The sequence below is a fragment of the Octopus sinensis genome, linkage group LG3, assembly GCF_006345805.1.
Source record: "Octopus sinensis linkage group LG3, ASM634580v1, whole genome shotgun sequence".
NCBI classification, from domain to species: domain Eukaryota; kingdom Metazoa; phylum Mollusca; class Cephalopoda; order Octopoda; family Octopodidae; genus Octopus; species Octopus sinensis.
Window position 1 is genome coordinate 35,536,155 of NC_042999.1, and position 16,644 is coordinate 35,552,798.

Here is a 16,644-nt window from a genome sequence, read left to right on the forward strand (position 1 = left end):
AAGTTCAGTGGAAAGCAACGTTGCAGCATTTTTTTTTTTATGTATTTTTTTTTGTTTTTTTTTTTCTCTCTCTCTCTGATTGTTATTAAACACATCTGACATTATTATTATAGTTATTTTCAATTATTCCTCATTTTTTGCCTGCAAGTAAAATCGTCATGACAAAATGGTTAGCATCAGGAGTTAAAGGATCATCCTCATCACTGCCACTATAGAAAATGCCTTACAAATTCAATGTTTGGAGGCAGTAGTTTATTTGTTCGTGTCCTTTTGGAAAAGCATGAAATTCATAACCTCTCCTAATATTCACTTTGTGTCTTCTAATTTAAGTCTTTTCAATAGCTTGGAGATAGGTGAGCTTTGAAAAGTCAACATTGCGCTTCACAAAATGAAAGTCTTTAATGGTTACCTAAATGTTCGTGGGGCATTACATTTACCAAAAGTTCTCTTCTTCACTTTATACTCAAATAATGTAATCCCCTTTCAAACTGGTTCTGTTATGATATTCCTTCGGTCTATAATGGTAGTCTAAAATATAAACAACTAGCAGTATCGCCCGGGTTTGTAAGGGAAATAACTATATAAGCATTTTTAGAGAGTTACTTCCCTCATATAACCCGAGCAAAATCATTAAAAATGCAGAAAAATGAGGGTAAATTTTTTTTTAAATCGTAGACGCGCACTAATACCCAGAAGGGCTCGATATGAATGACGACTATAAGAAACCCGCTTTTGGTTAAAATGCACCGCAAAGTGTGGGAGTAGTTAGGAATCTAACTCGGAGGAGACAGAGTCTCACACACACAACTTCAATTTTATATATAAGGATTACTTAAGCCATTAAGTTTAATATCGCTTTCTTGTATACGATGAAATATATGGATAGGATGTATTCCAATTTGACCTGGATTTATTTCTCTTTAATATGAGATCAGAAATTAATATTGGCTTGGTAGCTTGCCTGTTGTATATGTGTGAATGTTGATATTTCACATGTGAGCAAAGCAGTGCTGATGTTGACATTTTATTTGATTACTCTCTACCTATGAAGATCTGTGAAATATAAACATCTCTTGTCTGAAAAGGTAGGTGAGGTTTGGCAAATATCTCCTCATCTAACCCATGCTAGTATGGGAAAATGGACTATGAAGGGAAATATTTATTTTAAATTAAGGCTGCATTTGGTCTTTTTCAACAGATTTGATGAATAACACTCATCTGGTTGCAACAATATGCATGAGTGAGTGTCATTATCATTTAATGTGTGTTGTCCATGCTGGCACCAATTGGGCAGTTTGACCAGGGCTGGCATGGCCGGAGTCCACACCAGGCTCCATTGTCTTTTCTGGCATGGTTTCTATGACTGGGTACCCTTCTTAATACCAACCACTCCACAAGGGATATTGGGTGCTTTCTATGTCATACCAGCATTGGTATTAATTCTGTTGTGGCAGGCAGGTCTTCTTGAGTGACAATGACCTCATCTTCGTGGCTGGAGATTTTAATGGGCATGTCACTGGTATCTTCCATGGGGACCATGGAATTGGTTCCCAAAGCGAAGAGGGAACTGAGCTATTTGGGTTCTATGATGCAAGCAACCTATTAATCTGCAACACCAACTTCAGGAAGCCAGCCACCCGATAACCTATCAATCAGGCGACTTTGCTAGCCAGATTGATTTCATCTTCACCAGACAGCAGCATGCATGGTTGCTTTTAAATATAAAGACCTTTCCTGGTGAAGAATGTACCCCAAGCATAGGCTAGTCATCAATGACATTAGACTCGAGGCCAGAAGGATGCCAAGAAGCAGATCAATCCAGAAAAGGATTTGGAGGCTTAAGAACCCATCACATAGTCAGAGATTTAGGCTCATCTTCATTGAGAAATTTGATGAGAGGGAGGAAGAGCTACAGACTTGTGACATAGAGGGTAACTGGAAATTCCTGTGTGACAGCTTACTGAGTGACACAGACCAAATTTGTGGCTTGTGCAAAATCCCTTCCAGACCTAGGGTAACATGGTGGAATAATACTGTAGACAGGTCCATTAGAGTAAAGAAACAAGCCTGGAAGAGTTGGGGTGGCAGGAGAACTACCAGATAGCCAGAAGGGAGGCTAGGAGACAGGTATATATAGCCAAGGGACAAGCAGAAGATAAGTTTGCCGATGTTCAGTGACATGAGGACCAAAGAACTGAAGTATTTTGGATTGCAAGACTGTGTGAGAATGAATTATGATGTCACAGGAATGTGTCCACATGGATGATGGTGCACTTGAATTTAATGATTCTGCAAAGAAAGAGGCTTGAAGACGCCATTTGCTGAATGTAGAGAATGAATGGGAGGAGGAGGGTCTGCCAAACTACACACTTGTAAACCAAAAATGGGTTGTTTACATCCTCATAACTTAGAATAAATACCAGACCTAAAAAGTTATTACTGGGTTCACTTCATTTTACTAAAAACCTTTAAGGCAGTGCTGCAGTCCAATGACTGAAACTGCATTGTACAAAATGCTTGGCAACATTTCTGGCTCTTTAGGTTATGAGTTCAAATATTGCTGGGGTCAACTTTGCCTTTCATCCATTCTTCAATAAAATAAGTACCAATCAAGTATTGGGATCAATGAAATTGAATAAACCTCTCCCCACAAAATTATATACTCCTTGTAGTGAAATGGGTTGATAAGGTAATCGAGGTAGTTAGAGTCTGTGATAGAATACTTAAGCTTAGATTAATGCTGTAACGTGGATTAGCAACTATTATCTCGGCCTATGCCCCTCAGTCAGGGCTAGCTGATGAACTGAAAGACCAATTTTATGACACCCTCTTGCAGACTACTTCATCGACGAATGACGGGAACCTTTTTGTGGCTCCGATTTCAATGGGCATGTTGGACAACATCCAGGGAGCTTCCATGGTTTACATGGCAGCAATGGATTTGGTTCCCACAAAGAGGAGGGAACCAGACTGCTGGAGTTCTGTGATGCAAATGATCTTATGATTTTTAATAGTAACTTCAGGAAACTTACAAGTCTGGTGGGTACACTGGTCAGATTGACTACATTCGTGCCAGCAAACGGCAAACATGGCTACTTATAAATGCCAAAACTTTCCCAGGTAAAGAATGCACCCCTCAACATAGGCTACTAGGTAGCAACTTCAGGATCAGGGCTAAATAGCTGCCCAGAAGATGACTGGCATGGGAAAGAGGGGTCTAGAAGCTTAAGGATCCTCTGAATGGACAGATTTAGAGCTATATTACTTGAAATTTTTGATGAAAAAGAGGATATAGTATGGAGGTTCCTACAGGACAACTTATTGAGAGCTACTGACCAAAACTGTCGCTGGTGCAAAGGCCCCTCTTGATCTAAGGTAACATGGTGGTGGAACAATCTAGTTGACAGGGCCATTAGGGAAAAGAAACAGGCATGGAAGGATTGGAAGTGTGGTGGTAGCTGGGAACATCAGATTGCTAGAAGGGAAGCTAGGGGACAAGCTTATTTGTGTGAGAGAGAGAATCGTGATATCATAGGGGAGAAATGTGTCCACATGGATGATGGCTCACTTGCATTTAATGATACTGCAAAGAGACTTGGAGATGCCACTATGAAAAGTTGCTAAATAAAGAGAATGAATGGGAGAAAGAATTTTCTAAATGTGGACCTAACAGAGGGACCAGCTATTTGAATTGACAGTACTTTGGAAGATAAAGCAATTAAGGGTATGAAGACGAGGAAAGCCTCCAGCCCATCAGGAATCACTGCTGAGATGCTTAAAATATCTGGTGGTGTGGGTCATAGCCTAGTCACCTGTATTGTAAATCAGGTAGTTCACGGAGTCATACCTAATGATGAGTGTAGCTGCACCACGGTCAACTACTGCAAAGGTGATGCTTTAGATAGAAATAACTACTGGGGTACCAAATGACTGGATCAAGTGATGAAGGTCATTAGGGAGAGAGCCTAGATAAGATGCAGTTTGGTTTTGTGCCAGGTAGAAGCACCACTGATGCTATATTTTTGGTAAGGCAATTCGAGACAGGCTGCTCCTGAGAGCTCCTCTATGTTGATGACCTTGATCTCATAGCTGAATCACTCCCAGAACTGGAGAAGAACGGTGGTTTTGGGGTAAAAAGAAACTGGTCCCTATAAAATGCTAGCTTCAACACCTTATTTCGTCTTTGGTTCTAGACCTTCTAAGGTCTAACCGCAGAGCACACAGCCTGTTCCAGCGACAGCAGCCTCATGGAGACGAATCAACACTCGACCAACAGCATACGGCAATCTCCATCTCCGTCGCCAACAACATCTCTCAACATACACAGCAACCAACAACTGTCACACATGGTTCTATCTCCTCATTGTTTGTGAATCACTTCACCGTGGTTAACAGAAAATACAACCTGCGAGAACTTCCTGTATCAAGTGACTGGCAGCAGCATAGTAGCCACAACTTCTTACATGACATGTACCTCAACCGGCTCTGCTTCTTCGCCTCAACTTCTTGTTACAGCACCTCATCTATTGTGTACCTTACTACAAACTGGTACTTATCTTCATTGTGTCTGAACATTCTTCTAGTATCCTATTATAGACTCTTTCTATGCTCTGTATTTAATGCACATTATGTATACATGACGGCCTGTCTATTATTATTAGTATGCTTATATAATGCATACACAGACACACATCATCATCATCATCATCATCGTCGTTTAACGTCCGTTCTCCATGCTAGCATGGGTTGGACGGTTCGACCGGGGTTCTGGGAAGCCAGAAGGCTGCACCAGGCTCCAGTCTAATTTGGCAATGTTTCTACAGCTGGATGCCCTTCCTAACGCCAACCACTCCGTGAGTGTAGTGGGTGCTTTTTACGTGCCACCTGCACAGGTGCCAGGCGGGGCTGGCAGCGGCCACGGTCAGATTGGTGTATTTTATGTGCCACCGGCACGGAAGCCAGTCGAGGCGGTGCTGGCATCGGCCACGAGTCGGATAGTGCTTTTTACGTACCACCAGACCAGGGATCCTGGCTGGTTCAATTCGATTTCGATTTCACTTGCCCCAACATGTCTTCACAAGCAAAGGGGGTTGGCAAGGGTGCCTGTCGTACGGTCGCATTGGAGTATTTTACGTGCCACGGCCACGAGTCGGATAGTGCTTTTTACGTACCACCAGACCAGGGATCCTGGCTGGTTCAATTCGATTTCGATTTCGCTTGCCCCAACATGTCTTCACAAGCAAAGGGGGTTGGCATGGGTGCCTGTCTTACGGTCGCATTGGAGTATTTTACGTGCCACGGCCCCGAGTCGGATAGTGCTTTTTACGTACCACCAGGCCAGGGATCCTGGCTGGTTCAATTCGGTTTCGATTTCGATTTCGATTTCGCTTGCCCCAACATGTCTTCGCAAGCATGGGGGGTTGGGATGGGTGTCTGTCGTCGGATGAGGTTCTATATCGACTTCGCTTGCCTCAACCGGTCTTTGTGTCCAAGGGAGGAAAGGCATTCATAAGTGGGCTGGGCTCACTTGTCCTGCCTGGTCTTCTCACGTACAGAATATTTCCAAAGGTCTCGGTCTCTGGTCATTTCCTCAGTGAGGCCTAAAGTTCGAAGGTCGTGCTTCACCACCTCGTCCCAGGTTTTCCTGGGTCTACCTCTTCCACGGGTTCCCTCAACTGCTAGGGATTGGCACTTTCTCACACACCTATCTTCATCCATTCTCGCCACATGACCATACCAGCGCAATCGTCTCTCTTGCACACCACAACTGATGCTTCTTAGGTACAACATTTCTCTCAAGGTGCTAACGCTCTGTCGAGTATGTACACTGACATTACACATCCATCGGAGCATACTGGCTTCATTCCTCACGAGCTTACGCATGTCCTCAGCAGTCACAGCCCATGTTTCGCTGCCATGTAGCATGGCTGTTCGTACACACGCATCATACAGTCTGCCTTTTACTCTGAGCGAGAGGCCTTTAGTCACCAGCAGAGGTAAGAGCTCCCTAAACTTTGCCCAGGCTATTCTTATTCTAGCAGTTACACTTTCAGCGCACCCACCCCCACTACTGACTTGGTCACCTAGATAACGGAAGCTATCAACTACTTCTAGTTTTTTCCCCTGGAAAGTGACGGAAGTTGTTTTCTGCAGATTTTCGGAGGTTAATGCTCCCGAGCATCTGCCACATACAAAAACTATCTTCCCAGTTAGCCTACCTTTGACATTGCTGCACCTCTTATGTGTCCATAGCTTACACTGGGTACATCTTATAGAGTTTCTACCTACACCTTTTCTACAGATCGAGCAGGGCCATCTTCCTGAAGATATTTGTGGATTGTCTACCTTTCTACTTATTAGTACTTTGGTTTTAGCTAGGTTGACTCTAAGGCCCCTGATTCTAAACCCTCCTTCCACACCTGGAACTTCTCCTCCAGTTCTGATAGTGACTCAGCAATAAGAGCAAGGTCGTCAGCGTAGAGGAGCTCCCAGGGACAGCCTGTCTTGAATTCCTCCGTAATTGCCTGGAGTACTATGATAAATAGGAGGGGGCTGAGTACTGAACCCTGGTGGACCCCAACCTCTACTTTGAATTCTTCTGTGTACATGTTGCCAACCCTAACCTTACTTACGGCATCTCTGTACATGGCTTGCACAGTCCTCACCAGCCATTCATCTATCCCTAGTTTCCTCATTGACCACCAGATAAGGGATCGGGGGACCCTATCAAAAGCTTTCTCCATGTCAACGAAAGCCAGGTACAGGGGCTTATCTTTGGCTAGGTATTTCTCCTGCATAAAAATCTTTTTTTTCCTTCTGGCACTTGTACTCATTCATACCTTTTGCATTTATTAGTGGCACGTAAAAAGCACCATCCGTTCGTGGCCATTGCCAGCCTCGCCTGGCCCCCATGCCGGTGGCATGTAAAAAGCACCATCTGATCGTGGCCGTTTGCCAGCCTCGTCTGGCACCTGTGCCGGTGGCACGTAAAAAGCAGCCAGTACACTCACGGAGTGGTTGGCGTTAGGAAGGGCATCCAGCCGTAGAAACACTGCCAGATCAAACTGGGCCTGGTGCAGCCTTCTGGCTTCTCAGATCCCAGTTGAACCATCCAACCCATGCTAGCATGGATAGCGGACGCTAAACGATGATGATTTGACATCGCTAGAAAAAAATCCCATTTTCCGTAGTGGTGTCGTATGAAATTGTCACCCATAATTATAACCCTAGTATTGATCTATTGCATTTCAATCTATTTTAGATTTAGGGTTAGAGTTAGGGGTGGGGGAAGGGTATCTTTTTTCTTCACAAATGTAAATAAACCCAATCTGTTTTTTAAAGGAGGGACATATTCATTATGCACAGAATGTTATTTACGTCAATGGAGGGGTCGATTAAATAAGTACCAGTTACGCACTGGGGTCGATATAATCAACTTAATCCATTTGTCTGTCTTTGTTTGTCCTCTCTGTGTTTAGCCCCTTGTGGGTAGTAAAGAAATAGGTTAAAATTCGAAAAATTAAACTACGTTAAACAAACGAATTACAAATTTATCAAGAAAGCCAAGTGAAAATAATGTTTTCTTTTGACACATTCTACCAGTATATGAAGTTTTAAAGTGTTTAGTTAACTAGAAATTGTGTTGAAATCTGGCCTTCAAAAGGAAAAGATCCAAGCCTAGTACTTATTCTATCGGGCTATTTTACCGAACTGCTAAGTTACGGTGACGTAAACACACAAGCATCGGTTGTCAAGCAATGTGGGGGAGGGGACAAACACACACACATATATATATATATATACATATACATATATACGACGGGCTTCTTTCAGTTTCCGTCTACCCAAGGCTATAGTAGAAGACACTTGCCCAAGGTGCCACGCAGTGGGACTGAACCCGGAACCATTTGGTTGGTAAGCAAGCTACTTACCACACAGCCACTCCTGCACGTATCTATCAATTTTTCGCTTTGTGTGTGTGTTTATGTATGTATGTAAGTCAGACCTGCTTTTCATTGTGCTGACACAGAGACAAGCTGTTGTGTACTTTGTGCGAAAGGTAAGACAGAAAAGATCCTAAACAGGCCAGAAATAGCAGTATAATTCTTCTGGGAGGTGTAATAGCGATAGAAAAGATGGGTAGGTATACTGTTAGCTGAGAAATAGCTAGAAAAAGTAATTGATGTAGGAATATTGAGACTGTTGGCCACTCAAGAGCAACATTTATCTCAGCATGTGTCCCAGAAGCAGGACTGTCAGAACATCTATGAGGCCCTTCTGCAGATTCTCTCAGTAGGAACTTCAGCAGAAATGTTGACCAACATGATGATAGCTTACATGACATATTTGGGGGTTGTGGATATGGTTCAAGAAATGATGAGAGTGTAAGGCTCCTGGAGTTCTGTGATACACCTGATCTAACAATTTGTAACATGCACTTTAAGAAACTAGCCAACCATCTCCTCACCTCCCAATTTAGCAAACACACAAGCCAGCTAGATTACATTTTCCCCAGAAAATAAGACTGAAGTGATATTGTAGATAACAAAACCTTTCCTGGTGAAGAATGCACTACACACCATAGATTAGTGACTAGTGACTTCCGAGTAAGAGCTAGGTAGGCACAGACACAAGACAGTATGGAGAAGGAAGATATGTAGACTAAAGGATCCTTCAATTGGGAAATGATTTAGAGAAATTCTAATTGATGTATACGACTGTAGGGAGAAAGATCTAGATACCCACAGTATCAATGATAACTGGGAATTTCTATGAAATAAACTGCCTTGGGCTACAGATCAGACATGCAGCCAGAGTGAGCCAAGGGCGATGGAATGATATAGTTGATAAGGCAGTAAAAGCTAAGAGATAGGCTTGGAAAACCTGAAAGGAAGCTGGTAGTAGAAAGCATTATCAAATGGCTAGAACAAAGAAGACAGGTATATATGGCTATGGGTGAAGCTAGATGACAGTTATATTTGGTTACAGAAGATATGCATATATCCTACAATATCATCATCATCATCGTTTAGCGTCCGCTTTCCATGCTGGCATGGGTTGGACGGTGCAACTGGGGTCTGGGAAGCCAGAAGGCTGCACCAGGCCCAGTCTGATCTGGCAATGTTTCTACAGCTGGATGCCCTTCCTAACGCCAACCACTCCATGAGTATAGTGGGTGCTTTTAACGTGCCACCAGCACAGGTACCAGACGAGGCTGGCAAACGGCCACAGTCAGATGGTGCTTTTTACGTGCCACCGGCACGGAGGCCAGGCGTGGCTGGCAACGGCCATGATCAGATGGTGCTTTTTATGTGCCACCAGCACGGAAGCCAGTCGGGGCAGCACTGGCAATGGCCACGTTCGGATGATTCTCTTATGTGCCACCGGCACTGGTATCACAGCTACAATTTCCATTGATGTTGATCGATTTTGATTTTCACTTGCCTCAACAGTTCTTCACAAGTAGAGTTTTGTGTCCCAAGAAAGAAAGGTATGCATAAGTGAACTGAGGCCATGGGTTATGGTCTCACTTGTCCTGCCGGGTCTTCTCACGCACAGCATACTTCCAAATGTGAAGGCAGGAAAATTTTTCAGAGTTGTGGGACAGTGTGAAAGAGAACTGAGATGTCAGTAATGAGAAGAGTATTCAGAATGATGAAAACATACTTGCCATAGATATTGAAAACAAAGAAACAGATGTGGAGGTGCTATTATGAAAGGATGCTGAATGTGAAGAATGATGTATGGGACAAAGAGGGGCTACCTCACGCTGATCCTACAGAAAAGGACTAGCAATTCTAGGGGACAGCAGCTTGGTATATAAAGCAATTAAGGACATGAAGAGAAGGAAAGCTACGTCCATCAAGGATAGCTGCAAAGGTGCTGAAAATATCTGGTGAGGTAGGGTACATGATCACCACCCATACAGTTAATAAAGTTATACAAGAAGATGTCATACCTAACGACTGGCATAACAGCATCATCATAAATTGCAGCAAAAGCAAAGAAGATGCTTTAGAGAGAAGTAATTATAGAAGAATTAAATATTAGCAGCCTTTTGCAGAGTCCACTCTGCTACAAGCATTTGGTTCAGATCTCTGGTTTGAGGATACTTCTTTCTTAAGCCTCCTAAGAGGCTTATGAGCATTGCTTTTCTTCCTAAGAGATAAGAAAAAAAGACAGCAAAGACTAACAATTCAGCTAAAAGTCACTGGATGTAGTACAGCTGCTGGTATAAATGTAAAGGAGTAGAAGAAAATAAAATATGAAGTTTATTAACCCTTTAGCATTTAAACTGGCTAGATCCAGCCTCTCACACCTACCCTACAATGTCATTCAAAAAATAAACAATCACATCTTCAAAATCTTGAAGCTACAAGATACCACATGATTAATTTTAAAAGATGTGGATAAATAAACATTACATTTGATTAAATTAATCTGAATGTTCAAGAGTGAAACAAAAAAAATATTTGGTTAGAAAGGAATTGATGATCAAATATTCAAATACTGTAGGATTAAGGTTATTATTTTAATAAAATTGTTAGCATTAAAATGTTACCAGCATAGAAAAGTCCTTTTAATGTTTATCTATGAACATCCTGATTCTATCTTCTAATTTTACTATTTTTCAGTATGGTGTGAAGATCAAGATGCTCTGCACCTGAAATTTAATTGGCACTTTGTTCAGTGTTTGATGGTTTTATTTCTTTCTGTTCAACTCCTCCTATTAAAGTTGCTATTGTTTTATTTACATACACACATTTTAATTTTTTTCTATTTTGATAATTAAAATTAATTACAACTAATATTCCAATGTTAGTACAGAGAGGAGTTATTTTGTAAATTAGAAATAAGAGTTATTGATTAGCCCTGAATTGAGCAGATCTATGAAGAAAGGTATTCAGGTCATGAACATCCTGTCATTTTAATGATATTAATGATTACACTGGCCATATCTGGCTTAAATATTCTATCTGTTCTACATTCAAACTGAACACACCTGGTCTTCTGATGATAGCCACAACCCCCTATTACAACAAGGCTCTGGCTTCCAGTGGGTTTAAGGACTGCATCTCCTATATGCTGGGCCCTAACACCTGAAAAAGGAAGTGCTACATAAAATCATTCAGTTTGCCTCACCCTTACTCTTTTACTCTCTTTTACTTGTTTCAGTCATTTGACTGCAGCCATGTTGGAGCACTGCCTTTAGTCGAGCAAATCAACCCTGGGACTTATTCTTTGTAAGCCCAGTACTTATTCTATCGGTCTCTTTTGCCGAACCGCTAAGTGGCGGAGACGTAAACACACCAGCATCGGTTGTCAAGCAATGCTAGGGGGACAAACACAGGCACACAAACATATACACACACACTTATATATATATACATATATACGACAGGCTTCTTTCAGTTTCCGTCTACCAAATCCACTCACAAGGCATTGGTCGGGCCAGGGCTATAGCAGAAGACACCTGCCCAAGATGCCACGCAGTGGGACTGAACCCGGAACCATGTGGTTGGTTAGCAAGCTACTTACCACACAGCCACTCCTGCGCCTTCTCACCCATCATCAAGACTTGTGGGAAAAATCTTAAAGCTATGAGATAATGCATGATTAGATCAAAACAATGTGATTAAATAAGCATTATATTTGACAGAGTAATCTGAAAGCTAAAAGGTTAAGACAGTGAGGTGTTATTTGAGAAGTATTTGGTGGTTAATGCTAACAGACAGAGCAATCTCTAGAAACCCTTCGGTAACTAGTTCTATCATTATTAACCAAGCAAATGAGCAATTCGAATAATTATTTATGTCAATTTATAGAATATGAGTGTAGCAATGTTTAAACTTTGAGACATGTGATCAGTAACCCAGCACCATAATATCAGTTGCTGTATCATCAGTTCACTTCCTACAAAAAATAGAATGTAGAAATGAAACCAGCTGATGATGTATAAATTTTGTGGATAAAATAAAACTCAAATAAATGAAATCTAAAATTAACAAGAGCCAGAAATAGATAATACTTAAAAGGAAACTTTGGCCTCCTCAGTTTGTATAAATTATTATTACCAGATGATGCTAGCATGGGTTAGACGGTTCAACTGGGGTCTGTGAAGCCAGAAGGCTGCATCAGGCCCAGTCTGATCTGGCAGTGCTTCTACGGCTGGATGCCCTTCCTAACGCCAACCACTACACTCGCGGAGTGGTTGGCGTTAGGAAGGGCATCCAGCCGTAGAAACACTGCCAGATCAGACTGGGCCTGGTGCAGCCTTCTGGCTTCACAGACCCCAGTTGAACCGTCCAACCCATGCTAGCATGGAAAACGGACGCTAAATGATGATGATGATGTGCTGGCAGAATAGTTACTGTACTGGAAAAAAAATGTTTAGCAGCATTTCTTCCGGTTTTATGTTCTGAGTTCAAATTCTGCTGGGCTTGACTTAACACACCAGGCAAGATGCTTAGAGGCATTTTGTTCATCTTTACATTCTGAATTCAAATTCCAGTTCGCCAAGGTTGACTCCACCTTTCATCCTTTAGGTGTCAATAAAATAAGTATCAGTGAAACACGGAAACTAATGTCATTGACCTGCCTAGTTCCTCAAACTTGCTGGCTTTGTATAAAAATTTGAAATCGTCATCATAATCATCAGTAGCAGCATTATCATTATTGAAAACAAAATATACAAATTTTTAATAAATGAGTTTCGAACATTAGGTTCACTGAAAAAATAAAATCTTCAACATTCTCCAGCAAAAAAAAAAAAAAAAAAAAAAAAAAAAATCAAGAATCCAATCAAATTAATTAATTTCAAGAATATTTAATTATTTATTCATTGATAATTGTTTAGTTTCAATTTGAATGTTAAAAAAATTTTTTAATGTATGTTTGTGAATGGGAGGAAGATTGGAAGCTGGGACTGGGGAGAGCAAGCATAAGAAGAATTCAGTTTATCACTTGGGTAGAGTTAATTCCCTTCATAAGGGGACATCATGTAAGCCTCCCTTCATAAGGGGACATCATGTAAGCCAAAGTTTTGCTGTTTTATCTCACAGATTAGTCAAAATGAATTATTTAACTTTCTCTATAATCCAGAAGTGATGATATTTTTACATCTTGGCAGGAAGGAGAAGAAAAAATAACACAATTTTCTTTCTCATCTCTTTTTTTTTTTTTTGTTTGGAAAAGAAAAATTTAAAGCATGAGGTTGAGTGAAGTAATGACATTGATCCATTTTGTGAGAAACATGAAATATATTAAAGTTTTATATCATAAACTTTGTCTCTCCAATTTTGTAACAGTATTGGTAAAATTATTATTATCATTATATATATATATATATATATATGAGCTGTAAAAAATACAAATTAAAAAAGAATATGATCTTTTAGATATGATCTTGTGATCCAGTGCTTGAGAACTAAAGATGAGTTCAATGATGGTATACTTCCAGATAAATTAGAGTCACTTTCTTGGGTATATTACAAGCAGTTTCACACCTTATATTGTCTGAGCTGCTCAACATGATGTCGTAGATGTTTTAAATAATCTAGCTGCATGCCACCCAGTGCTGAATCAACTAATTTCTGGGGTAGCATACCCTGCAACAGATTGTAAAATAAAATGTTAATTTGAGAAATTAACAAGAAAAAAATTTTAAAAACTGACTGCAGGAAAATAAACACAAACACTGACACACACAAACACACACACACACATTGAAACAGTGAGTTAATTAAGGAAATCTCAAATGAAAAGATGCCCAGAAAATTGGGTAAAAATACTCCTAAAAATGGAAAAAAGTGACCAGTAGCAGCTACAGAGAATCAAACTCTATACCTCTCAAATTCTGGCTGAGTGCTCTGTACCATCCAGCTAAACAACCCCTCACAACAGAGACCATCTTTTTTTTTTATAACACTAAGTAATAACATTTGGAAAGTGAGAACATTTTTGTAAACAAACATTGAGATGCCGAATGAGTTGGTATTTTTTAGAGATTACGGAAATTTCAAACATGCACGCACACACACACACACACACACACACACATGTATGCATGCACTCACACACACAAGCATGTGAGCATGCACACACACACACAAGCATGTGAGCATGCACACACACACACAAAACATACACTTATTACACATTAATTGTTCCTCTTAATCTGCATTCATGGTCATTTTTCACATCCAAAATTAGTATCCCATGTGACTATATCAATGTTGGACAACATTCTCTTACATTAACTTATGGTTTCACTACTTCAGCTGTATTTTAAAACAGATTTATTTTCATTTTATCCACCAAATGTTACAATCCCTATCAGGAGCCTGCTCCTAGACTATGCTCATATCTACCAGGCTCCCCTCCAAGGTGCTCAATCAGGTCTTGACAAGCTGGCCAAGTCAAGGATGCATTGCCAGGGGAAATTTTACCAGTTAATATAAACTGAATGGTTCCCATTCCCTTGAATATTATAGATATTTACATTTTATTGGATTAGATGTTATGCTGAATACTCTTCCTTCTGCCATCAGTTCATACTAACCAAACATGTAGGATGATGAATGCCAGTATATATTAAATGAAAATAAGCTTAGCCACAAACTGTTACAAATAGTAGCCCATTGTCAAAATTATGTATTTTCTTTGTCTCTTTTGTCATACACTCTATCAAACACGGCTCCCTTACTCTACGGTAACACACCAATCAAGTTGTATACTAAACACATTTTATAGTCTTCTTGCATCAGAACAGTACAACTCAAAATTTTTATTTTATTCATGCTTTCACCTTACACTTACCAATTTGTAGTAAGCTAAACACTAGGTCATATCCACTTACATCTAATATTAACCACTCTACAGAAACAAATAACAAATAGAAAGCAGGAAGTAGAATAATGGAGTTTAAAAGTACACAGAGCAAATATAAAAGTTTTAGCAGAAAAGAATTCAAAGCTCAACTGCTATCTGGAAGGTTGCCATTGCCATGTTCCAAAGTTCTATGGTGAATGTGAATGACCTAGTGGTTAGAGTGTTGCACTCACAATTGCAAAATCATGGCTTCAATTCGCTTTCCATGCTAGCATGGGTTGGATGATTTGACTGAGGTCTGGCAAACCAGATGGCTGCACAAGGCTGCACTCTGCCAGATCAGATTGGAACCTGGTGAAGCCATCTGGTTCGTCAGACCTCAGTCAAATCGTCCAACCCATGCTAGCATGGAAAGTGGATGTTAAACGATGATGATGATGATGAATTCCTGGACTGGGCAGTGCATTGTGTTCTTCAGTGAAATATGTCATGTTACATTGCTCCAGCCCCACTCAATTGTAAATAATAATAATAATGAAATTATTGTATACAGTGCTCAGGTGCACCACAACTTATCAGAGTATATACAGTAATGTAGAAATGCCTGGAAAGCGAACAATGCATGAGTCAGATACATGCTCGTGTGTGTATGGAGGGGAGAAAATCAGGTGTAGTGTTGGCGAATCTCAGAAAGCATGGAAGTTTTGAAGGATGCAGTGCTCCGAAAACTAACAACTGATGCCGGCAGTTTGAGTAGCCCTACAACAGACTAGCATCCCTGTCAGGAGAAATGTTATGATCTTGGTCATTTATATGCCATGGAAGCTAGGTAACTGGCCCTTTGAGCCCTAGTGCACAGTCAGGACTTCATGATAATGATGATAATTCTACATGGTGTACTCATTGTAAGCTATGGGTGCACAAGTGATGAAGGGAGACTCCAAGCAAGTTGACAGGAAAGAAAGAATTCATATGGAACAGATGCACAAGAATAGTTAGCAGTAAGAGAATCCATGAAATAAATTCTCTCAAATACCTGCGAGGTTGGCTTAGAAGTAGATGACAAGTTTTGGTTATTAAGGTGACCTAATTAGCAGAAGGTGAGTGTTCTGTAAAGATTGTAGACAGAGGAAGAATGGTATGTAAAAAGCCCAAAAGCTAATTTCCCAGAGTGAAGTGTACAGATTGTGTGATGCTTGTGTATGGAGTGTGGTATTGCATAACACCAAACAAAGGCACTGAATGCAGAATGCATGTAAAATCTGGAAAGATATGAAACAAGTATGCTCCACTGGATGTGTAATATTATTGTGAGGAGATCCATTGAGTCAAGTACACCAACATCAAAGATCAATGGAAACTGCAGTTGTGATCCCTGTGCCGGTGGCGCGTAAAAAGCACCATCCGACCATGGCTGATGCCAGTGCCGCCTAGACTGGCTTCCATGCCGGTGGCACGTAAAAAGCACCAATCCGATCGTGGCTGTTGCCAGCCTCGCCTGGCACGTAAAAAGCACCCACTACACTCACGGAGTGGTTGGCGTTAGGGAGAGCATCAAGCTGTAGAAACACTGCCAGATCAGACTGGAGCCTGGTGCAGCCTTCTGGCTTCCCAGATTCCTGGTCGAACCGTCCAACCCATGCTAGCATGGAAAACGGACGTTAAACGATGACGATGATGATGAGTACAAATGAATTGAGAGAAAAACTGGGTACAAAAGGAATCAGTTGTGATGTGCAAGAGAGAAGACAACACTAGTACATGCATGTAATGAATGTGATGGAGTAAATAAGTGCCAAACTATCTAAAAGGAAG

General features: G+C 40.9%; 1 protein-coding gene across 2 annotated transcripts in view; it reads right to left on the reverse strand.

Annotated features, from left to right (window-relative positions):
* Positions 1–13,112: 13,112 nt before the first annotated feature.
* LOC115209394 (steroidogenic acute regulatory protein-like) overlaps positions 13,113–16,644 on the reverse strand; it is an 80,347-nt gene continuing 76,815 nt past the window's right edge. For both annotated transcript variants that reach the window (XM_029777784.2, XM_029777785.2), the window contains exon 14: positions 13,113–13,607. In XM_029777784.2, coding sequence (XP_029633644.1) covers positions 13,500–13,607 — 108 coding nt within the window. In that variant the 3' untranslated portion in view covers positions 13,113–13,499. The remainder of the gene's footprint in view (positions 13,608–16,644) is intronic.